This window comes from Hydractinia symbiolongicarpus, chromosome 14, assembly GCF_029227915.1.
Source record: "Hydractinia symbiolongicarpus strain clone_291-10 chromosome 14, HSymV2.1, whole genome shotgun sequence".
Taxonomy (NCBI): Eukaryota; Metazoa; Cnidaria; class Hydrozoa; order Anthoathecata; family Hydractiniidae; genus Hydractinia; species Hydractinia symbiolongicarpus.
In genome coordinates, this window is record NC_079888.1 from 5,763,523 (window position 1) to 5,789,250 (window position 25,728).

At 41.7% G+C, this 25,728-nt stretch overlaps 1 protein-coding gene across 1 annotated transcript; it reads left to right on the forward strand.

Annotated features, from left to right (window-relative positions):
- The first annotated feature begins 2,962 nt into the window (after positions 1 to 2,962).
- On the forward strand, positions 2,963 to 25,677 carry LOC130625519 (hatching enzyme 1.2-like). The gene is made up of 7 exons (XM_057440623.1): positions 2,963 to 3,134; positions 3,637 to 3,774; positions 23,000 to 23,112; positions 23,653 to 23,762; positions 24,005 to 24,076; positions 24,487 to 24,711; positions 25,205 to 25,677. Exons 2-7 carry the CDS (start codon positions 3,697 to 3,699, stop codon positions 25,522 to 25,524), a joined length of 918 nt encoding a protein of 305 aa, XP_057296606.1. The 5' UTR covers positions 2,963 to 3,134; positions 3,637 to 3,696; the 3' UTR covers positions 25,525 to 25,677.
- The last annotated feature ends 51 nt before the right edge of the window (positions 25,678 to 25,728 follow it).

Consider the following 25,728-nt stretch of genomic DNA (forward strand, 5'->3'; position numbering starts at 1 on the left):
ATCTCTGACCATTTAACAGATTATCAATCTGTAACACAAGAAGTAAATTTGACATAAAATACCGTTTTTGCCCACTTTCCAAAATCACAAGCTGTTCTTTGATAGAGTGACTTCAAAGCTTTACTTGTTTATGCGCAATACGGTGTGTCGTAAATCATAATGCATGTATAATGTATGAAACCAGCGAGAGCTTAAAAACCATGAGAGAAATTTTACAAGATCTCAAATTTCAAACGATATAACGTTTAATCATGAAAGTTTATTTAACTGCATTTCCTGCCTTTTTGTTCTCAATTGTAATAACACAATTTTCATCGTACAATCTCCGGCGGATTTTAGATAAGGATATTTACGCTTTTTTAAGTTTTAACGTGTTTGAATATGTAATAAGTTATTTCATTGAAGTGTATTGCACCTGATTTGAGAAATACAATTTAAGTTATCACAATCGTTGAAATTAGGGATTTTTAAAGTTCAAGATATCCGACGATTTCTAAGAATATTTATCTATATATTTATCTTTTTCCCTCTTTATAAACTCTTATTACTGTTTGGCATTTTATGTAGAGATAAAGATACTTGTCAAGACTCCTAAAAACATACTTCTTAATTTTCCAGGTCTATTTTAAATTCTAGAATTCTTCAAGTCGTTTAAAACCCTTCGTTATCTATGGATATTGCTAATGCAGGAAATATTTAAGTTTCTAGGCCTCTTGTATTGTATAAGACACTGGGCACAAGAACACTCCCTTTTCATAAGTGAACTCCTTCCGATGAAATACCAAAAATTTAATAAGCACCTCGTTGCACTTTAAGTAATAAAAAAAAGACGTAAAAAAATGTTAGAAAGAAAAAATTAACAAAGGCCTAAATTTTCTGCGAAAATCATGTTAATCGACTACTTGTTGTTTTTTCTTAAATTTATATTTTGCAAAACAAAATTTCGCCACCTACATACAACCTGATTGTATATTTACATAGATGGAAATATTTTGAGAAAAGAAAGAATGAAAGGCAAATTTAAAAGAATATTTTTTGATTATTTAAGAGAAGTGTTTAGACTGAGCTGGCTAAGGACTGGTCTATATGGTTAGTCTCGTAACTTTTTTATAAAACAACATAATCTCATGTTTTTCCTGACAATTTTTATATTTAATCTGCGGGGACAAATATACAATTTATTCCATTATTATTAATGGTATGCAGAAAGTAAAATTTGTTTTTTATCTGTGAGGGTAATTTCGCGAAGGATCGTAATGAAACACGTTTTTTTTGAAGAATTGGGAAGTGTGTAGGGGACACGGAAATAGAAGAAGGGTAAAGGGGAGGGTAAAGTGGAAGGGTAAAGAGGGAAGGTGAATGAAAGGGGAGGTAGAAAAGGAAAGGGGGAAGGTTAAAGTGATTTATGATATCACCTTGCAAGTTTCGTTTGACAGTCTTTACACTGCGAGCGAAACATTTTGACATTCGTCGAAAAAGCCATGACTTAAAAAGTGTAAACCCATCAGGTGAAAAGATTTTTGTTCTATAGAAAGAAGCAGATATGAAATTATATATTTGCTTTAGTATAAGACCTGTCAGGATCACACCAGGTACCACAGAGCAGTGGTGGTGTGACCATAGAGCAGTGGTGGTGTTACCATAGCGTAATGGTGAAAAAGGTGCTTTTTTTCTCTATTTTTTCACTCTAAGCGACCAAACGATGGTTTAATAACATAATTTTCACTTACAATACAATAGATTATTATAAGATCCATTGCGTACCCTAGTTGTTTTCGAGACGTCATTATATATAGATATAGCAAATCCCTCTCAAAACAGTCTCAGAGAGGTTGAGGAGATATTGTTCCACCAATTTTGTAGTTGCAGAAGATTTGCTGAAAAGATTATATATACTGCTCCTGACTACAATCGTGGTCACAATATGTTGGGACAAGACAACGAATTTCGAAGTTCGCCACCACAAGTAATTGTGTAGGCTCATTCTATATTAGATTCACACATCTTAAACTTAACAAAGTTCATTGTGTACTTAGAAGTTCGGATCTTAGGTTACTTGAAAAATTCGAAATTCCTAAAATGTGGTAATTGATGTTGACGTCAGCAAGGCCATTAATCACAAATTTGGGGGCCTTCGTGGTCCCCGACGTGAATTATTTCGGTGTGCGGGCGTGCTAAAGAATGTAACTAGCAATTTTTCAACGCAGTCTGTCTGACCTACGTGTGTGCAAAATTAGGGACTTTGCAGCCTGCCGACTGCAGAGCATCGACTGTGTGACTGTTTTGCCCATAATTGGATAATGAGTAAACAATGCCTTCCTCTCAATACTTTTTGTCCATGATTGTAGAACACAAGGCACTGTTTACAACAGATTCTGCAGATGAACAACACTTTAAGACGCCATTTACCTCCTCTACTTAAATAGATAATAACAATTTCAATAACCATACATCAGTTCCACTTGGTTTTCAAGCTATATAAATCCTAAAGTGACATTAGGTTAAAGTCTTAATTAATAAATACTAATGACCTGATATAATTTGTTCTTATTAATAAATTTATTAACTAAACAACCAACATTTCAAACTTTAGTATTACGAGAATCATTGCTTTTAGCTTTTGTATTCCTTGGCACTTACATTTGTATGTACGTGTCAGCAGACCATCGTTAGTCCTTGTTTTGAAAGAGTAAAATGAATTTACGCGTTTTGAAAGACGTTAAAAAAGAATAGGTCAAATTCTTAGTGGGCAAAAAGGAAAAAAAAGAATAAAAGGCACACCTTTTAAACTTTGTTTGAATGCGCCATGTTATGTTTGACAAGCTTTGTAGTCGTGCGTAAATTTGTTTACCGCATTGATTATTCAGCAGATGGCTGAATAAATATGAAACTTTTACCCCCGTCTTTTCCTTTAATGCATCAAATAAAATAAAACAAGGGTTTATTTGTATAATGTACTTCCTGAAAATTGTGTAAAGGGGTTTGCTAGCAGCAGGAATAAAACTTATCGGACTATATAAGAACGCTTTCGTCAGGATTTGGAAACATTTTTGTGTTGTGCTATCATGGCTTCGAAGGTGGTTTTATTTTGTTTGTAGCAGTGGTGAACTCGCAATGGGTAAAAGAAATGGAAAGTAAGTTTTTGTAGATTATTAAAACAACGAATGAACAATTCTTCTATTAATAAATGTTTTTGTCAAAGGTATGAAACCCATCTTGTCTTCTTAGCTAGTTCCTTTTTCTGTCATAACTAATGATATGGATTCTGCTTTCTGAATGCATTAAATCCGTGTCATTTTGTTTTTCTTTTTTCACTCTTTATTTAAAGCAAAGCTTGAAAAAGTGGCATTACACATCTCTATATTAAATCCACACATTCTGTCCGTTTGTCCGGATGAAAAAAAATCGTACTACAGAAACATAAAATACGATAAATAAAGGACGGTCCCACCGTGAGTTTATCCATTGGCTACCGGCTAGTCCATATTAAAATACCAAACTATCTGTCTGTGAGCCAAAGATGGTAGCTGCTAGGTGGGTCAATTCCAGTGGATTTTAACGGGCTTAAATTTGTTACTTCGAGTGTTCACGAATCAACATAACACATACCTGTATTTAATCTATTCTGAACTCTAGACGATGGCCTGTTTGAAGGTGATATGATACTTACGCCAGCTCAAGCACAGGACGCACAGAATGGCAATCTTGGCTACGCATCAACTAACCATCATCACTGGCCAACTACGACCTATTATGATTGGGAGTCTACACGTGGTAAGATTTTCAAACAGATAACTGTAACACATATATTAGAGTTTGAAACAAAAGAGTCCACGTACCCCCGGGGAGACAGAATAGAATGAAAACTGCATTTCAACTTGACACAATGAAAGTGGAGCTCTCTAGGACACTTTCGACTTATCGCCGTTTTTCACTCAAAACCCTTACTTTCAAGGGTCTGAGACAGCACTGTTTCCTCGCTATATTGATCCTCTGTGCAAAGGGTCTCTTTCCCTAATTTCAAACATGTGACATCATGCCTCAAATGAGTAAAACACGTGACATCATACCTCAAATGAGTAAACAACATCAACGCAATGTTGTCACCCTGGTTAGGGTCACAACATAAAATAAAATGTCGAGCGTCCCAGAAAATTTTCCAACATATAATAAAACAATGACTTCTTACTTGAGAAGCATGATTAGCAGTCTCTATGAGGCTGTATCTGCACCAGTGGCAGCAACACGTGATGCACTCGCAGAGAGACTGGAGAGTGTACGAGACACTGCTTCTTTATTATACCACAAGGCTAAGGAGAGGCTTGGTTACGGTCAAGCCTTGAAAGCCACCGTTGAAGACGCTGCTGTGGAAGAAGAACAAGTGGAAGAAGTGTATCATAGTGCTGTTGAAACGGAAGGTGGATTTGATGGTAATTATCGACATTTCCGAAGTGAAGGAACACCAGAAGGTCAAGTGGTGAGTATTGAACAGTACCTGGATCAACAGAAACAACATGTGGAGAAAGTCATCACAGATTTGCAAAACACTAGACAGAATTGGAAGTTTCAACTGAATCTCGTGGTAGAGTTTGTGCACACTGAAAATCCTTCTGACAAGTTCACAAAACCAATATGGAGTGAAGCTGTCACAATTATGGAAGGAAGTGACATCGAAGAATTGATCGAAGAGATGTATAAAAGCCTGCTAAAACGCTTTGAAATGACATCGGAGAAACTCAAAAAAAGCGCCTACATCTTCAAGCGAATCACGGAAATGACGTATCACTGCCACATGATTGACCTTATGAGAGGTAGATCATGGTTCAAGACACCCGAATGGCTACAAACAAAACACTGCATCATCAATCCCAAAAATGAAGACGAGCAGTGCTTCAAATGGGCTGTCATTGCAGCCCTCCATTTTGATGGCCTTAGAGCACATCCTGAGCGCATCTCGAAGCTCGAACCGTTTGTTGAACAGTACAATTGGAGTGGCATCGAGTTCCCAACTCCCAACACACACTGGAAAAAGTTTGAAAGGCAAAACCCCAACGTGGCGTTGAATGTCTACTTTTCTGAAGAAGATTTTCAGGTCAGACAGGCATACGTTTCGAAACACAACACGACACGTAAAAAGGTGGCAGATGTGCTAATCCTTCAAGAAGGAGGGAAAAACCACTACGTTGCCATTACAAAATACTCTGCGCTCATGCGCGGTTTATCATCTAGACATCGAGGTGATCATTACTGTCGAAACTGCATGCACGGATTCCGCAGTCAAGAGACACGAGACAATCACATTAAAGTGTGCATGGACCATGATTTTTGCGAGATTGTCATGCCTAAAAAAGGAACAGTCCTCAAACACGAAGATGGGCAAAAGTCGCTCAGAATGCCATTTGTTATCTATGCAGACACAGAATGTATCTTGGAACCTGTTCAAGGTTGTGATGGAGACCCTGAAAAATCACACACCAGAGACGTCAGCAAGCATGTGGCTTCAGGATATGCCTTCATAACCAAATTTGCACATGGAGAAGTTGAAGAATCATCCGACTGCATTCGTGGAAAAGACTGCATGGAAAGGTTTTGCAAGGGACTGAGAGATCAAGTCAATAGAGCTATCAGACATCCACAGAAGAAGATGATCCCGTTGACACACGAAGAGAAAGAAGCCCACAAGTCTGCAAAAAGATGCTTCATTTGCAATGGGCTTTTCAAGAAGAACAACAAAGACATCACAATGCGCAAAGTTCGAGATCACTGTCACTACACTGGTCAGTATCGAGGAGCTGCACACAGTTCGTGCAACCTAAAATATCGCATCCCCAACGAGATTCCGGTGGTCATGCACAATCGCTCACGGTATGACGATCACATCATCATCAAGCAACTGGCCAGGGAATTCAAAAGCCACGAGTTTGAATGTCTGGGTGAAAACAGCGAAAAATACATCAGCTTCTCCATCAAGCAATCCGTCACATTTCAAGGAAAAGACGGCGAACCGCTGAAGCAGATGAAGAAGAACAAGAAAACCAACCAAATGAAAGAAGTGGAAATCAACACGACCTGCAAAATCAAGTTCATCGACAGCTGCAGGTTCATGCAAAGCTCACTGTCAAGCCTTGTGGATAATTTAGCTGGAACCAACAGTGAAAGTGTCAGCTGCAACGACTGCAAATCAAACATGGAACTCATCGAGATTGACTCAGAGTACAAGGCGCAATTCAAGTGCCAAACCTGTTACTGCTCTTACAAGACGGTGGAACTGAATGAGCATTCCATGAAGAAGAAATTTTCCAACACATTCAAGCATGCAAAGGGCAATGACGAGCACTTTAGACTTTTGCTGCGTAAGGGTGTTTACCCCTACGAATACATGGATGAGTGGGAGCGTTTTGAAGAGACAGCACTTCCTCCAAAAGCACAATTTTACAGCAGCTTGAACCTTGAAAACATCACCAAAAACGACTACAAGCATGCTCAAATGGTGTGGAAGGCTTTCAACATCAAAAACCTTGGGGAGTACCACGATCTCTACGTGATGAGCGACACGCTTCTTTTAGCAGACGTTTTTGAAAATTTTCGAGACACTTGTCAAAACATCTACGAGCTTGATCCAGCGTATTTTTACACTGCTCCAGGCCTCGCATGGCAAGCAGCTCTAAAAGTGACGGGTCAGGTGCTTGAGCTTCTCTCAGACATCGACATGCTACTGATGGTTGAAAAGGGGCTCAGGGGTGGTATTTGCCAAGCAATCAAGCGCCATGCTAAGGCGAACAATCCGTACATGGGGGAATTGTTTGATGTCAACCTGTTGATCTCGTATCTGCTGTACATCGTTGCCAACAATCTGTACGGGGGTGCCATGTTAGAAAAGCAGCCAACACACGGCTTTAAGTGGCGTGAAGACCTCGAAAATTTTACTTAAGCTTTTATAGAAAATTATAAAAATGGAGATGATGGCTATTTTCTTGAAGTGGAAGTCCACTACCCGAAAAAGCTGCACAAACTCCACAACGACCTTCCATTCTTGCCTGAAAAGATGCGTCTGAACAACGGCTGTGAAAAGTTGACATGCAATGTGTTTGACAAGGAAAAATACGTGCTGCACATTCGCAAATTGCGGCAGGCACTGCAGCATGGATTGGTTCTCACCAAGGTGCACCGAGTCATTGAGTTCAAGCAAAGTGCTTGGCTGAAACCCTACATTGACATGAACACAAAGCTGCGAAAGGATGCCAAAAATGACTTTAAGAAAGAGTTTTTTAAGCTGATGAATAATAGCGTCTTTGGCAAGACCATGGAGAACGTTCGCAAGCACCGTGACATCAAACTGGTGACAACGGAGTGGAGGCGCAAGAAGCTCGCATCAGCTCCAAACTATCACAGCACATCAAGATTTGACAAGAAATTAGTGGCAATGGAAATGAACAAAGGGAAGGTCGTCATGAACAAACCTGTCTACCTCGGCCTCTCCATCTTGGACTTGAGCAAACTCACGATGTATGAGTTTCACTATGACTATATCAAGCCGAAGTTTGGTGCAAGCGCAGAGCTTTGCTACATGGACACAGATAGTTTCGTCTACCACATCAAAACAGACGATGTCTATAAAGATATCGCAGGTGACGTTGAATCAAGGTTTGACACATCGAATTACAGTCCCGAAGCCGAATGTCCCTTGCCTATTGGCAAAAACAAGAAAAAATTGTGCTTAATGAAGGATGAACTTGGTGGCAAAATCATGATCGAATTTGTTGAGGTCAAAAATGTATGCGTACAAGACACTCGAAGGATACGTGCAAAAGAAGGCAAAAGGTACAAAAAAGTGTGTCGTCAAGAAACAGATCACGTTCGCAGACTATTTGAACAGCCTGCAGACCTGTCAAAATTTGTATCGCACGCAACTGAGATTTACCAGTCGAAAACACGAGATTTTCACCGAAAAGCTGAACAAAATTGCGCTGAGTGTTGATGATGACAAGCGACTTCAAGCTCAAGGTGGGTTCACCTTTGCACATGGAAGCAGTCCTGGATTAGTTTGCAAGCAAGAATTGCTCGCCAGAGTGTGGCATCCCGACCATGTTAAACCATGGATGTTTTGAGTCTCGCGGGATGCTTCAAAAATTTATTTGCATCTCACACGTCTCAGTGTTTTCAAAATGTCAAAATTTTCTGTTTCAAACGTTTGCATTCAGCATGGTCTTGATCACGAAAATGCATTAATAAAAATGATACTTGAACTCTTGTTGGTAATGTTGTACGTAAGTTTTTTGTACGTCTACTGCAAGTTTTCCTCTCTAATAAAAGTTATGTCAGAACTGAATGAAATTTTAGACGTCTTAGACACACCGTCACCAGCAATGAGAAAGCGGGAAAAAGTCAAGCAAAACTTGAGTCTCGTCAACTCTCTAGGAAAAAAGCAGTGGACGCCTGAGTTGCTGGATAAAGCGACAGAGAAACAACTTGACAACCTCTTGAAGAACCTCGAGGCACATTCGCAAATTGCAGCAGCAAAAGCCTTGCTGTCGAAAATGTCAGGTGTTGACAATTTTCAGACCATGATGAGCGATATAAACACAAACTTTCTGATTCAAAACTCGACTTCAGAGTTGATTGGTAATGTAACGGAGAAATTGTTCACCACAGGGAACTCTCCGATGGAAGTTGTAGGGTCATACATGTATGAAAAGTGCGGGCTGTGGCTCGCTCCCGTCTCTCTGTTTTGCACAGTTTTCAACCATCTGAACTGGAAAAAATTCAGCGAAATTGCCGAGGAGCGTCAAGCGCAAATCAAACTGCGAGAAGATGTGCCGCCTTTTCCGGATGAAATAGAACCAAGTTTCGCAGAGCAGAAGCCGTCTTGATGTAAAAAAAGATCTTTCCAAGGTCTCACGACTTACAAATAAATGAGTGAATCTAACCAAGTCATAACCAAGAAGAATGAGGGTCGTGATGCTGCTGGCAAGAGACTTGCTGAATGGAACCGCAAGAACAAGGCCAAGTTGAGGCAAGTACCTGCTCAGGTCGAGACAAGTGAGAATTTAAGTACCTCAGCAAGTACTTCGCAAGAGGGTCAGGAACCTGTCGCAGGTCCTCACAGTGCATATCTCTATGGCGCTGGAGGTATTGCCGATCTTGCCGTTTGCGTGGCAGTCTATTATATACGTGGCAGCGCGGAACATAGTTCCAAGAAGTTTAGCGTCGCCGCAGGAGTACGCGTGTCAGCGGATCGCCTGGCGTCTCAGCAGCAAAAGCCTTCAAAAATTGACATTTTCAAGATGCGATAACCTATAATAAATGAGCAGCAAAGAATATCAGAAAGAAGTCGTCGATTCCTTGTGGGAATCTGTCAGATTAGTATCCTATACTATTGTCTTGGCGCAAGGCGCGAAAAAGGCTCTGGGAGTTTCTAGACCGGGGGCCAAGATGGATATGTCGGACGGCTTGAAGCTCGCTGGCTATATGACAGGAGCGATATTATTTGACGATTACGCGATAAAACAAGGGTGGTATAAGCGTTCCATGATGCCTCCGAAGTAACTGTCTAGCTCAGAATAAATATGACTCTAGACATTGTCAAAGACCCGCATACGGCAATCTTCACTGGACCGACAAGTTGTGGTAAGACGTAGCGTGTCCTGGATTTGCTTGAGAACGAGTATAGGCATCATTTCGACAACATTGTCATTCTCTGTCCTACACTACGCTGGAACAAGACCTATCTCGAGAGATCCTCGCTATGGAGGGATGATTACGTGTTCCTGGTGGAGCCCAAGGAGCAGCTGTTCGAGTGGATCCAAAAACTGTCGTCGTTGCTTGCGGGCGAAGAGACGCTCTTCATCATTGACGATATGATAGCTGACGAGAGTCTCGACAAAAAACGTCAATCCCTGCTGGAGCTTGCCATCAGCGGTAGACATCGCAAACACAGTCTCTGGTTACTCACTCAAAGCTACACGGCCATTCCAAAGAACCTTCGAAGGCAAAAAAAGCAGCTATTCATGTGGTTCCCCTCGGAAAGGAGCGACATGAAAATGGTAGACGAAGAGACCAATATGATCGAGGACTGGGAGACTATCAAGACTGAATTGAAAAAGTCCAAGCATGCATGCTTGTACGTAAGACTGGAGCATCCTAGTAGTTACAAGATCGCCTAGACGGGCTTGCTCTTGCTGAGCCGCTAGGCGATCACAGGAGCAGGTACAAAATACGGAAAGGTGACGTTGTTGTTGAGCTCCAAAGGGTGGACAGATCTGTCCACCTTCAGCCAGATACAGTTTTACATATAATAAAAGATGGATAATGAGAGCGTAATTAAAGCTGTGTATCAAGCTCTTTTGAGAGCCTATGACAGACTGATAGATGCAGTGAATGATGACGATGACAGCAAACTGATAAACACGACTCGGGATATTGATCGCCTGCGGCTCCGTCCTGACGGCAAGAGTTATGCAAAAATATCCTCAGCTTGGTGTTGGTTATTGGACCTCGTAATTTTGTGATATTTTGCGAATCACAAAATCCCTAGTTGAGCCTTGGCGTGTATAAGATTTGCTTGTCTTCCATTTTGAGATCACTAACCATTTCCTACTTGGGGCCAGATATTTAACAAAATGGAAAAATTGAAAATGCAGTATTGGATGGCAGATGAAGACGAGTACCAGAATGTTTTGAGAAAGACTGCGACGCTAGCCAAACTCTCGCGAAAGCGAAAAAACCACGCATACGTAGAGGAGTTTTTAAAAGGGTGGGAAGTTCTGTTCGCGTACGGAACCTACGCATCCGAAGGAGAGGTAGACCCCACCTTTCAGCATCTGAAGCCTGGAACCTGATGCAAGATCCTGAGGACGCACAGGGCAAGACGAAAAGTTTCAAAAGGCAGATGATAAACTTTATGCTCGCTCTAAACTGGATGAAGGGCCGCGGACGTCTCACGCCTGACAAAATCCAAGCTATCCATGAGATCATGATGCGCGGGGAAAAACACCGGGGCGGCAAACCCGTGCTGACAGGGAAATACAGGACGACTAAGGTATTCGCTGGTTTTCACGAATTTGCTCCTGTTTCTGCAATTCCAAGGTTAGTGACAGACGCCCTGGATCGATACTACTCTACGGGGACTGACGATCCGATATGGAACGCAGTGAGGTTGTTTATGGACTTGATTAATACCCATCCATTCGAAGATGGGAACGGGAGGCTATGTAGGCTCGTTATCTCACATGTACTTGTGGAGAGTGGAATGAGTCTCTTTCCAGTTTTACTTAGTTCGTTCCACAAACGCGGCAGGCGCCATTACCTTCAGGCTGTTATAAGGTTTGAAGAGAGACCGTCGCTACTCTACACGATGGTCTGCAAGTCTTTGGTGAAGGTATGGGATAATTTCGAGCAAAACTTGGCTCTACTAGAAAAGTCGAAAATTCACTGATTCTTAGTTGAGCCTTGGCGTGTATAAGAAATATGTCTCTTGTGGTTGATTACTTTGAAGGAAAGCAAGTCCGATCATTCTTTGTTCAGGATAAAGTTCAATGCATCGTAGCCTTCGATGTTTGGAGAGCCGCGGGCTATAAGCGGGAAGCGGGAGTAAAAGCTATTCAGAGACTTGTTCCCAACAAGTACAAAATGCGGAAAGGTGACGCTGTTGTTGACCTCCAGAGGGTGGACAGATCTGTCCACCCCCAGCAAGATACAGTTTTACTAACGGAGCCAGGCCTTTATTGCTTCCTCTTGAGGTGTGGCAGACCTGAAGCAGCACTATTTTTGGATTGGGTTGTTGAAGAGGTTTTACCTCGAGAGGTCCGCAAGCTTGCTGGAATTGTAGAAGAAAATCAAGCGGTGCTGGCTCTGCTCAACGACGAATTGGAGGACAAAGATCGTCAAATTTTTACCCTAGAGGAAGATGTTGACGATAGAGATCGAACGATAGCCGTACAAGAGCAAGAAATTGAAGAACTACATAACCGAGCCGTTCCTCGCCTTGAGGACCCTAGAAAGGATAACGGAATGGTTATAATCCAAAAGAATAACGATGATGAATATCCGTATGTCGCTATATGTGGGCAACAAAGCTATGTAGCGCAAAAGATTCGCAACAAGTTAACAGATCATCCCAACGGTCAACTCGTCGTTCTTGCAGAAACCCCAAATGCCATTGTACATTACAACTGGCTTCGAGAGCGTGGATGCATGGAAGTAAATCCCGAACGTCCAAGGCACTTTCGATTAGGTCGTAATTATACACATCAGAGATTGATGGAGCTTGCCGAGATCTAGGATTTTTTTGTGGCAGTTAACGTGAACCACAGGTTCACGTTAATACCTACCCGAGCCCTTTAATCATCGTCGGAGTCATCGCTGGAGTCAATCGGATGAAGGCGGGTATAATCATCAGGATGTAGGGTATAGAATGGATAGCCATAGACGATTCCCTTGATAACATTTGGCTCGCTATCAAGATCTTTGATATCAACTAGGCGCCTATCCTCGATTTTAATGTTGAGTAATTCACTTATTTTATTCAAATCAGCCAGATCCGAGAGCCTTAAGTCCTTATCCCTGATAATCTCGTAGCAGAGCATGCCCCACTTGTTCACCTCAGCGGAAACAATATGCAAATCCCGATCCTCAATATCAACCTGGAGATCCTCATCTATATATTCCGTCGGGATTGTCGCCCATGGTTTTTCGCCCGAGGCTACTCTGTCTAAAAGCTCGTCATCATCCGGATATACAAACCCCTCGTAGTATGGTCCATTTCTAAATCTAAAATTCTCCAAACACTGTGAACAATAACCGGTAGTGGAACCTGCATTGATACAGCATCGCAGAACCGGTACCGTCACATCGTAAGACTTTGTAAATTGCTGACTCTGTACGTACTTTTGCATTTTTCTTTGACATTTATCTTTTAACATACAGCCGAAGTGGTCAAGCAGCGTCAGGTTTTTTTGTGGTTTTTGTAATCTATCGCCTAGCGGCTCAGCAAGAGCACGAGGCTACAAAAATATCGTCAGCTTACCACCCCTTGACAAGGGGTCGATATCAACCCCCTTCATCCAGACACGATGTTACTGACAGAACCTGGTCTCTATTGCTTTAATGTAAGAAATCCAAGGCAAACCATTTTTGGATTGAAGACATTCGAGAGGTCCGCAAGCTTGCTGGAATTGTAAGGTGTACTCAAATTTGACTCGAAAAGTTTACCACTTTTTAACCAAGTCAGGAGGCAGCTTCGTGTCTTCAGGAACCCGCAAAAGCTCTTCTTTCACAAACACACGCTCTGGCGCTCCTGCAAGGTAGCACATCGTTCGGTTGTTTGGTTCGTTGATGATGCGGTCCAAACGGAACGTTTTTTTCGACCAAATCATGTCAGTTGCACGTCTTCTCTGATCTCCATGCTCTTCACCGGGTTGCAAAAAATATCGGTAGAGACCATCTTCTGAAAGAGGCTTCTTGTCAGGCTTGTAGCTTGCTTTTTGTGGAACTTCGTCAAGTTTGACTGCATCGTTTGGTTTCATCTTGATTCCAGCGGTTTTGGTGTTGTTCATCTGATCGACAATTTTGTAGAGTTGCTTGACCCATATCGTCGAGACTTTTCCCTCTTCGTTGAGCTCTTGAGCATCTTGAGCCTTGAAGAGACGCCTCGCGAGCTGCTTGTTGAAGTTTTCCACAAAGGCAGTGTGTCTATGATGGTACTTTGTCACCGTCCTGTCGATCTTGACGTCATGTTTTTGAAAGGTCTTTGTAACGTCTGCAAAGAACTCGGTTCCTGCATCTATCATGACAGTCTCGGGCCACGTCAAGGGTCTGGCCTTGTCTCCGGGCTTCGCGTAAATGTCCTCGATCATTTTGGCCACTTCTGCAGCCTTTTTCGTTCGCAGGGGTCTCGCCACTTTGAACCTGCTGGCAATGTCAATTTCGGTAAGAATGTATTTGTATTTCGAGCCATACAGGCGATCATGAGGCATGCTAAGCAAATCAAATTGATGTACTGCATTTGGAACGGTAACGGTGTAATGAGGATGTTTTACCACCTTTGGCCCTGGAATGTGAACCTGCCAGAAAGCCTGGTGGGCAAGGTAGATTTTGACCTTTTTTGCAGACAAGCCACTAAGTTCAACAAGTTTTTCAATGGCTTCGTTTCCGATCCAGAGATGTGTGGGCTGATAGTACAATTTGTCTAATTTTTCCTTCTCTGTGGGAATTTTCGACATGTTTATTTTAATATTCGACATATCGAAAACATAGCCGTCTAGGCGAACTTGTACACTGCAAACCCAAGGAGGGCTAGGGATCCAACGATGAACGTCAGTTCGCCGTCTTGTTGCTGCCTGCTGGGCGTGTAGAAGTCGGATAACTTAGGAGCCTTCTCGATCGTTGCGATATAGTACTCCCTCATACCTTCATCGAGTTCCTTCAAGCTCTCTCCAGCTTGCCTTTTCAGCTCTCGTTGATGGTTATACCAATCGATCTTTGCCTGCCGATCTCTTACCCACTGTTGCTGAGCTGCTTGAAGTTGTTCAATCGCCTTGTCGTGCCTTTTACGCTCGGCCTCACCATGGCCTGACAGCGTACTGATTATGTGATTCGATCCGCTAAACGCGAGGGCATTGATTATAGCCCCACCCGCGAGTACTAATATGCTTGCCATCTTTATTTTAATATTCGACACTGTGAAAACGCCCATCTAAGATGTTCAGCTGAGCATCTTGAAGTAGGAAAACGTAGCATTTAATATCCCCCGTTGTTCCGTCTGCTTTCTTTGTCATATGCAAGGTTATACCGTCTGAAAATCTCTGTAATGGCCTTCCGGAACCGTGTAGACTATGATCAGGTGATGCTCGGAAATCAACAAACAGGGCATAACGCTCAGTCATGAACTGCCCAATTGTCACCTTTGAATCGTGGCTACCGAATAAGTTTACGATCTGCTCGAGGTAATCTTTCGGGAGCATCGCGTGCGTGTAGAGCTGATTAGGCTCACCCTCGACAGTGATCGAGATTTTTTCGATCTTTGGGTTGTAGAAGACCCGAGTAAGCCTTCACTTTTCCTGGATCTACGAACAATAATAAGACGCCTTTTAAACTTTTGCAAATTGTAGCTGGTATCAGCCTTTTTTATCGTGACAACCTTGCTACGGAGAACCCTTTTATAGGGAAGGGCGAGACGGCTGTATCTCGACATCATAGCGCTCGCGAGACTCTCGTTATTAACCTTGTCAAACTCTAGCGCGATATTAGTGATCTTGTACGCACTGTCTGCGGGCTTAGCTGCCGTGCTTCCTGAAGACACCGTACCGGCATCCTTTATAACGTCACCATATGATGTAAAATGGATCACAAACTGTAACCTATCGTGTAGCCCTGGCTGGTAGAACGGCAAGTCTCGTGTCAATTCAAACATTTTTCCTAGAGGAATACAAAACGTGCTGCCATAAGCTGCGACGATCGCTTTTTCCTCATCCGTGCCTACATGATCAGTCGCTTTTACCTGTAGGGCGCGGATTGTACCATCGTTGGGATTGATCCCCTCTAGGATCAAGTTGTCAACCATAGGTCCTTGTAGGTAGCGAGCACCCTGTAGTCGCTAATATTTTGCACCTCGTTGCTATTCAAAGTGATACGAAGATTTTGCACCAAGGATTTACCTATATTGCTGACGATAGTGCGCCTCGTGTTTGTTCCCGTAAGTTCCAGATCGAAAAGTAGCTTGATACTGCCTGGAAAAATTACATCGTTCTGCCCCATGTTGGGAATGTCAACATACAAGTCCTCGTTCTGATTAATCGTACTAGGCACATGACTTACTTTTACACGCTAATTCTTCCCCTCATAGCCATCATTGTTTTAATCTCCGCGTAGGGATCGAGCTTAGCTCCGAATATGTTACTCATGCTTTAATATTAGCTGATTTTCGTTTCAAATAAATGCCGGTTAATCCAATATACGAAGGAGACGACTTTACGCCAGAGGAAAACATTCCAGACGAGGATTTCAGTAGACCTGATGCCAATCTAACGCCAGATCGCCTGGTGGCTCTGCAAGAGCATCAAGGTCAATCGCCTACCGTCTCCGAAAGAGACACCACGACAAGACAGAGGGAAGAGCTGTTAAAATTAAAGGTCGACGAACTTTACGAACACCTTGAGGAGCTGGGGCAGCCAATCGCGAGATTTTATAACGAGTTTGAGGTACAAGGAAACCAGCTTCTTTTCGATGGCATAGAGATCACTAAAAGGAATGGTGAATTGAGGAGCGTTGCCGAGATACAGAGAAGATTAGGCACAAATCGCTTGCGAGAATTGGGGTTTACCGACTATACTACACCAAACAAAGGCAGTAAGGCAATGGCTCAGAAACTCCTTAACGAGATTGTTCATGTTGATCGCCTAGCGGCTCAGCAACAGAAGGCTGATGATATCGAAATGATGCCGCTGCTCGAGAACGTCCTTGATGAAACGGAGAGCCTGATTGAGGAGACTCCTTTTGGCGCCAGCTTCACAGAGCGTGAAAAAAGAGGGCTCAACCTCGAGCTTCAAACGCTAAAGGGTAACCTGAGGCACTTGAAAAGCAAGATGATCTTCTACGACAGCGAGATCGCCAAAGCAGAAGCTAGGGTGAAAAGGCTTGAGACGAAGAAACATGGGGCATCCGAGGAGCAGCTAGCTATCTGGAACGAAGACCTTGGAAAGGCTAGGGAAGAGCTAGAACGACTCCAAGATCAAAAGGAAGCAGTACGAGAAGCACACGGTTTACTTTCCTCGGATACCCAGAGCCAACTGAAAGCTATTAAAGAGACGCTGATGAAAATCGCAGAAGACGATAAATCTCTAACTGAAAAGCTTAGAATCTTGTTCAAGGAGCAAGGGATTACTATAGCAAGCATCGTCTCGGCTGTTGGTCTACTCGTTTCCACCATTGTACTCGCAGTTACAGGTGGCGGTTCCGCAACTGGCGCAGGAGGAAGTGCCGCAGGGAAGGGTTTTATACAAAAACAGCTGGAAATGCTTGGAAAATTTTTGAAATATCTAGCAGGCAAGGCGGGGTGCGATCATTGGCACGGTTGTCTCGTTCTTTTTTAGAGTGGCTGCAAGAGTTGTTGAATACGCAGCCAAACACCTCTGCATGACAATCGCTGCTGTCGTCGCTTTTGTTGTGGCCTACGTTGGGAAGGGTGGTAAGAAGTCGTAGAAGTCGTAGATGATCTAGTATGTTGACGAACATATTAGATCGCCTTGCGGCTCAGTATGAGCACCTATTTTTTAAGCCAAATGTATACTAGGATCAATCCTACCCCCACCGTGATAAGGGTGGCCTTCGTGTCCTCGTGAGGGTTTCCATCTCCTAGACCTGACTGAGGTATCGGTGGCATCTTTTTAGACCCCCGGCCTGTATGGGCACCACCCCTCGATATTTCTTGCCGCGTAGCACCTCGTTTTAAACCCCAAGGCTGTGTGGGCTTGCCTCCGGGCTTCGCGTTGTTTAGGTCTAGCCTTATGCCAATAATCGCACTCGCCGGCGCGATCAAGATGTTGTTGTTATACCCCACAATTTTACCAATACGCAGGTTCATATCGGATGGTAGCATGTACACGTGGTGCATCACGGCAAAATTCACTGGGGTCCTGGCATATTGAAGCACCTTTTGAAACTCAGTGATATCGTGGCCTACGTTCTCCTCACGTTGTACCATGGCTTCGAATTTCTGTAGTAGTATCTGTCTCGCTGTAAAATTGTCAGCATCCGAACCTATAAGGGATGCCTTGGCATCAGCTTGGGACCCTAGTAGTAAAATCACGTAAACACGAATACTCTCGCTAAGCTTCGACAGACCTTCCGATGTCAGGCCTTGGCTCGTAGGCATGATAAACTTGGCCCAATCACCATCTACTTGCGGCCACCATCTACCATTTGTGAGCGAGGACATGAGAGCTTTAAACTTGTATTGGGCATTGGGGTCGGCACCATATTCACGACAAATCTGGGCATATCCAGATGTAGAGTAGGGGTTCTCGTATCAAGATGTTGTTGTTATACCCCACAATTTTACCAATACGCAGGTTCATATCGGATGGTAGCATGTACACGTGGTGCATCACGGCAAAATTCACTGGGGTCCTGGCATATTGAAGCACCTTTTGAAACTCAGTGATATCGTGGCCTACGTTCTCCTCACGTTGTACCATGGCTTCGAATTTCTGTAGTAGTATCTGTCTCGCTGTAAAATTGTCAGCATCCGAACCTATAAGGGATGCCTTGGCATCAGCTTGGGACCCTAGTAGTAAAATCACGTAAACACGAATACTCTCGCTAAGCTTCGACAGACCTTCCGATGTCAGGCCTTGGCTCGTAGGCATGATAAACTTGGCCCAATCACCATCTACTTGCGGCCACCATCTACCATTTGTGAGCGAGGACATGAGAGCTTTAAACTTGTATTGGGCATTGGGGTCGGCACCATATTCACGACAAATCTGGGCATATCCAGATGTAGAGTAGGGGTTCTCGTATTGGGAAAAGCCGTCATCGTATGGCATGGGTACCTTCATTCTTGCTAGGATACGCCGCATGTGGTAATAGACGTGGAATTTAAAGATACTGTTGATGAGAGGCACGGAGCCATTCAAGTGTTTGGCGGATATACCCAAGGCGGTGCTAGCGCAATGACAGGCGAAATTAACTTGTATATTCCAGTAGCCAAGGGCTTGACCGGTCCAATTTACACTGACTGGGTCGTTCAACAGGTTAGTGGGGACTTTTATAGGGTATTTCGTGAACATCGAGAAGGTCACGGGAATGTGCGATTCTGTAGAAACGTAGAGGTCTTGATGTTCTAGATTAATTACACCGAGGGGCCATTCGCCTCTATTGGATTTTGCCTTGTGGTTATAGCTATAAATGTTCATGTTTCTTTAAGAATAAAACATGAGACAGCTGTATGTGACCAATATAGAGAAGCCTACAATTTTTGATGATTACCTAGGGCAGGACACGAGAATTGCCCTGAAATCGATAAGTATCAGGCCCGTATGGCTGAACCTTTACTGTGACAATGATTTTACAATACGCAAAGTAGGCCCTGATCAGACTGTTACCCGAATTACAATAATGAACGGCCTGTACAAGATCGAGGATATCGCGGCCATCGTCAACAGTCAGGCAGGGGACAAGATTAAGCTGTTTGTCTTGAAAAATGGACTCTGCAGGCTTAGGGTTAGTGACGGGTATACTGTGGTAATCCATCGAAAACTACAGGAGCTTATGGGGCTACCCTACGACCCTGCAAAAAAGTATTTTACCAAGGGCGACTATGACAGCTACTACAAAACTGACGTATACCAAAGATTGAGACTCGTTTGCCCCCAGCTGAATGAAGATGATTGCCTACTGGATGGGAAGAAATCAAAAATTCTTGCTTTGCTTCCCACCAAAGAGTTAAACGCATGGGGAGACATGCTTACACGGAATTTTGACACTCCAATCTACCTTCCTTTGAAAGGCTCAACGGACAGACTGGAGTTCATGCTGACGGACGAGTATCATCATGAAAAAAATGTTTCGTTCGTCGGAATTACGATGCATTTACTCATAGAATAAATGGCTGATACAATGAAGCTTTACCCAACTTTGCCGCCAAGTGCACCTGAGCATGAGCCTGATCGCCTAGCGGCTCAGCAAGAGCAAGAAAGTCAGGTCTACAGACTCAAGAAGATCGAAGAAATTGAGCAGTACGTGCGTGCTGAGATCAAGGAGAGAGAAAAACTCTACAAAAAGTTCAAGCTTTGGGGAATGGGGCTTCGGTATGCTGATCATGGTATGATTGCTGTTACCGTCATCACCTCCGCAGCAGGTATTGCCACGCTTGCAACCGGATTCGGAGCCCCCATAGCAATTGGTCTTGAAGCCGCGGCTCTTGCAGTGGGGATAGGCCAAGTAGTTTTGAAGAATGCTTCCAAAAGGATACAGTATAAGGTGCACAAACATGAGTGCATCAAACTCCTAGCTGAATCAAAACTAGACACTGTATACGATAAGATTTCCAGAGCGATCCAAGATGGTATAATTTCAGACGATGAGTTTAGATGGATCATGCAGGAAAAACAGCGCTATATGGTGCTCAAGGATCAGATCCGACAACGAACAAAAAAAGCTGTGAAATCCATCAACGATAATGAACGCGCAGAGTTGCTAGCACAAGGCAGGCAAGAAGCCAAAGATGACATTTTGAAAAAACTTCAATCTGCGCAGTATGTCAGCGCTACTTAGAGTCTCCACCCGCTTACAGAGTGCTGAGCCGCTAGGCGATCTAATATGTTCGTCAACATACTAGACAATCACTTCCCCCGTATCTTGATCTATGAGCGAGATCCCTCAAATATTGAGCTAGATTTTTCTGCCATGCAATTTTAGCACAAGGCTCGCAGTACGGTCCGTCCTTTTGTGTCGACGCATCCTTATACTTGACTTTGCATATGGCTTCAACAAGGTCTATTCGCTTCAACGTGGAGTACCCTTTGAGACCTAAGGCCTTAGCTTCCTGTCGCAGTTTGTCCATTTGTTTATGTAGCTGAGCACAACCAGGCTTTTCGTTATTTTTGTGACTGTCTCCAGTCACAAAAGATTACTTCTTAGTCTTCCACTTCCACAAGGTCGTAATCATAGTAAAATTGACCAGGATTCTTCGTAGATTGTTTTTTTCCCAGTGATTTGATGAACATCTGACCTGTTCGACCTATCAAAGCTTCTCTCAGTACACTCGTTGCCCATGCTCGAATTCGTTCACCATCGCAATCGATCAAGGCGATGACAGTTGCATCACCTTTTTTGGTCTTGATCTCTTCAACATACTCAATTTTGAATATGATTCCAGTGGGAACATCACGCCACTTCTTAATACTCTCGTGTTCTGATTTCAAGGCATCAAATTGTTCTGCAGATAGGAAAGGCATCTCTTTATTATAGATTTTTTAAACCCCAACAAGGATCAAAATACTGGACATTACTTCCATAATTTAGATATCTCGCGCTTTTCTTCCTCATCTAAACACCAATTCCAATATCGATCCGGATGCCACACCACTGGTAGTACCTTATTCCATAGTTTTGCATAAAAATTACGCTTGTGATGATGTCGCAGCAATTCATCATGAATGACATCAAAACCACGTAGCAATACAACAATCTCGATGTGACTATTTTCAGCTGCAATTTCTAGAGCCCAATTAAAGTTCGTTGCACCCCACTCTTTGCACAGTTTAACAATCTCTATGTGACCATATTTAACTGCATTTCGTAGAGCCCTATTAAAGTCTGTAGCACCCCACTCCTTGCACAGCTTAACAATCTCTATGTGACCCCTTTCAGCTGCATTTCGTAGAGCCCTATTAAAGTCTGTCGCACCCCACTCTTTGCACATTTTAACAATCTCTATATGACCATTGAGAGCTGCAAGTCCCATGACCCAATTAAAGCTCGTCGCACCCCACTCTTTGAACATCTTAACAATCTCTATGTGACCGTTGAGAGCTGCAAGTCCCATGACCCAATTAAAGTCTGTCGCACCCCACTCTTTGCACATTTTAACAATCTCTATATGACCATTGAGAGCTGCAAGTCCCATGACCCAATTAAAGCTCGTCGCACCCCATTCTTTGAACATCTTAACAATCTCTATGTGACCATTGAGAGCTGCACGTCTCATGGTCCAATCAAATTCTATCGCACCCCACTCTTTGCACATTTTAACAATCTCTATGTGACCATTTTCAGCTGCATTTCGTAGAGGTAAATTAAAGTCCGTTGTCACCATGTCACGGTGCTTGCGAACGTTTTCCATGATGACAGCGATATATAATTTACTAATTGCATTTCTAAAGAAACTCATTGCTTTATTATATGTTGGAAAATTTTCTGGGACGCTGGACATTTTATTTTATGTTGTGACCATAACCAGGGTGATAACATTGCGGTCGTACGAGAGTGCTGCAGCACAGCGGTAATTGTCCGCGATATTGACCCTTTGCGCAGAGGATCAATATAGCGAGGAAACAGTGCTGTCCTAGACCCTTGAAATTGGGGCTTTAAGTGAAAAACGGCGAAAAGTCGAAAGTGTCCTAGAGAGCTCCGTTTTCATTTTGTACTTGTTTGATAAAAATTCAGTTTATTCTCATAGCTTGTGTGTTACGAACAAGAACTCCGAAACGTAAAATATAATAATCAGAAAAATCCAAATTATTACGGGCTGTTTTGCCACTTACGGGGTAGCGGGCATTACATTCCTGCTGCCCGTCCCTTTAGACTTAGTTGTTTTTAAGACACGGAAAGTTTAGTATAAAACAAAAGAATTAGAATAAATGTGAATATATTTTGCTGAAGTCATCAGTGACTTTGAAGTCACAGAAAAAACAATTATCTGTCTAAATAGCATTTGTAAACAGCAAAATGTTGACATTGTATGTTGATGTTACAGTTTAGTGATATAGAAGGTTTACAACGAATTTGCTCAGATAAGTACTAAAAATTTCATAAAAAATCCGATATACTTTATATATTAAATGACACTAATGAAAATCAGGGAAAAGGAGGTGGCAATATGTTTTAAAATGGTTGTATTAGCAACAATAATCGTATTACCATTAATCACCATATTTATTTTTACGGAGCCTCCCATGGTACTATTGATATTTAAGTCGTGACCTCATCATGTGAGATAATAGTCACTAATAATCAAGTAACTGATAACAATTTTGCAAGTATGTTAGAAGATGTTAAAACTTTACTTTATGCTCCCCTCACTGAATAAAGCAAATGTTTATGATTTGCCGTTTTTATGCCATGGTACTAAAATTAATAAAATGGATTTGGGTAGAGTGTGCCAAATGACGACAAAAACAATTTAAACAACTTTCCTATCAATTTCGTTTGTTTTGTTAATGCTTATATTCCCAGCTATCTACATGTACTTATGCTGCTAGTCTTGTACATTCCTTTTTAGCTAAACAAAGGCATTCTTGCAGCTATTGCTGATTACCAAAAGTTTACATGCCTGAAGTTCATTAAGAGAACTACCCAGAAGGATTATATGTATTTTATACAAGGTCGTGGAGGGTAAGTGGAAATATATAATGGGATGAACTTGACAAAACTAGTTTCATGGACTTAAGGAAGATAATTAAGTTACATCAGGAGATGACTGCTGTACTACTTATTAAACATTAACTGAGTACATGGGGACATACAAGATGTGGGGAAGTCACCAGTAACAACTTTTTCGTTTTGAGCAGCAGCGTAGATTACATTCCGTTTCTCATTGTAAACGTTTATTCAAAGGGTCAATGTCGAGGAAGACAACAAGCTTGTTTGTTATATTTAATTCAGTCGAAATTAAGAAATTTTACACCACCAAATGTCTTGTAAAAATGTCGTCTCATGTGGACACCCTCTGAAGCTGAAAATGGCACTGCCATTTAACTTTCACGTGTAGGGGTTGCAGGAAAGTGTTAAAACAAAATAACACCTTATCTGGAAATGTTTAAAATATAAATTACGAAGCTAGTAAACGATGAAAGCTGAACGGTATAAAGAAACAGGGCCACTAACAGGCAGAGTCACACCTAAAACCGATTTTTTTTCAACTTAATTTTTTAGGTGTTCATCTGGAGTGGGTTACTTTAAGGGAAGTGGAGCACATAACATCAATTTAGGGAACGGCTGCACTGGTAAAGGAACTGTCCTCCATGAAATGGCGCATCGGTTAGGCATAAACAAAATTGGTTAATTATTACAGTTATGCTGGCACTTTGAAATGAAAAATCAATGGATCGTAGGAGACTTTTCTAAATAATTTCAATACTTAGCTCAAATTTAAAGATAATAAGCAAAGAAAAAGAACCCGTATCTGTCAGATCTTTGAGCCAGCTCTATATATAACTAAAATTAGATTGCGTCCGATTTCCCCACCAACATGACCTGTTCTAACTCAACAATTCTGATACATTAGGAATTTATCATGAACAATCAAGACCAGATCGAGACAATTACGTCACCATTAATTTTCAAAACATCAGATCAAGTAAGTATTTTTTCTGCTGTGGCTTGCTAATTTTAAATTATTAAAAATAATATTCAGATCTGATACACAAAACAAATAAATGAATAAAGAAGGAAAAAAGGTAAAAATCTAGAAAAATTATAAAACTACAAAACGTAATCTTTATATGCACCTCTACATTAATAGCCAATTTTCGTCTATCTATTTGTAACGGTGTTAACCACGTACGAAATCCTCAAGTTAAAAATAATAGATGAGACATATTTTTGTCGACCTTGTTGTGACGAGCGAATTCCCGTGGATTTTTTCACGGACCATCCATATCAAAAATGGTGGTATTAACAAATGAGAGTATGTTAGATCACCTTTCGATAATTATGGCATACTAAACTGTATCAATTTTAACAAAAGTAAACTTTGTTTACCGACAGGCATGGCCTATATCTTCAGGAAGCAAAAAGAGTCCAACATCGACTACTACAATACACAATACGACTATAGATCAGTGATGCATTATCCCGACTGGGCTTTTAGCAGTAACAGGAAACCTACCATTACCACGAAAGACCCAGCAATGCAGAAAGTGATTGGAAACAGAAAGGGATTTAGTGAAATTGATAAGATACAGATCAACAGGATGTACAAATGTGTGCCAGGTAATTTGATTTCATCGGAAATTAGTTGACATAGCTTAAAGCCTCAAGTTGAATTCCAGTAGTAAGCTATTTTTAATTCGAGTTTTTTGCCCAAGAAAATCCAGAGAAGAAAGTGATCATCAAAAAAATATTTTCTACAAACGTGATGGAAGAGAAAATAGCTTAGATAAGACTAAGCCGACCTAACGAAAAGATATAGACTGGCCAAGACTTGTGCAATAATTAACTACTTGAAAGATTTGCCGATTTGCCAATGTTTAGCCTAAATTGCAAATTAAAGTTTTTTCATGAGATAAATTTTTTATTCAAATGTCATCAAATTATATCAATACTAACAACAATTATTTAAGATTTCGTGTAAGCATTGTTATCAATCTCTTCGGGCATATCTGGGTTTTTTGATTAATGATAGTTTTTTACTCAGCTAGACGTAAAATTTACACAATTATACAGGCACACATGGGCCCCATTTTTTATCGTCTTTCATTTTCAGTACCATCACAACAACCCACACAGGCACCCACACAACCCCCATCTACCAATGGCTACCTGTTTAAGCACTCAGGTGGAAGATGCATTGATGTAAACAGTCAAAACCAACTCATTCTGAGCAGTGCATGCAGCACTAAATTTACCCTTGTAAATGGTCAACTCACGGTGGCAGGTAAATGTGCCTATCCTTTGAATGGTTACAACAACGCGTATGTTAATGTGAAAACAGCTTGTGGACACACATTTACATTTACTTTGTATATGCCCTTAGTCTCCTTCTGGCTAAAATATTATTTCCAACCACATGAGCTCATGTTTTGACACTTAAGAAATGATTACAAGATTACCTTCAGGGTATAAAAAAGTAAGTTACCATTTTGGGCCGTTTTTAAATAAGGGATTATTGGGATTTATAAGTATTTAGATATTCAGATTAATAAGCGCTAAAATAAAATATAATTATTTAATAAATACATACATTACAAATAAAACCTGGCATTTCATATACTACCAAATACATATATG

Bases quoted from the DNA above. Each gene is read 5' to 3' on its own strand.
- LOC130625519 (XM_057440623.1), top strand. From the start codon at position 3,697: ATGGCAATCTTGGCTACGCATCAACTAACCATCATCACTGGCCAACTA. The intron at 3,775-22,999 runs GTAAGATTTTCA...ATTCCTTTTTAG, and splicing joins TGATTGGGAGTCTACACGTG to CTAAACAAAGGCATTCTTGC. The intron at 24,077-24,486 runs GTAAGTATTTTT...GTTTACCGACAG, and splicing joins TTTTCAAAACATCAGATCAA to GCATGGCCTATATCTTCAGG.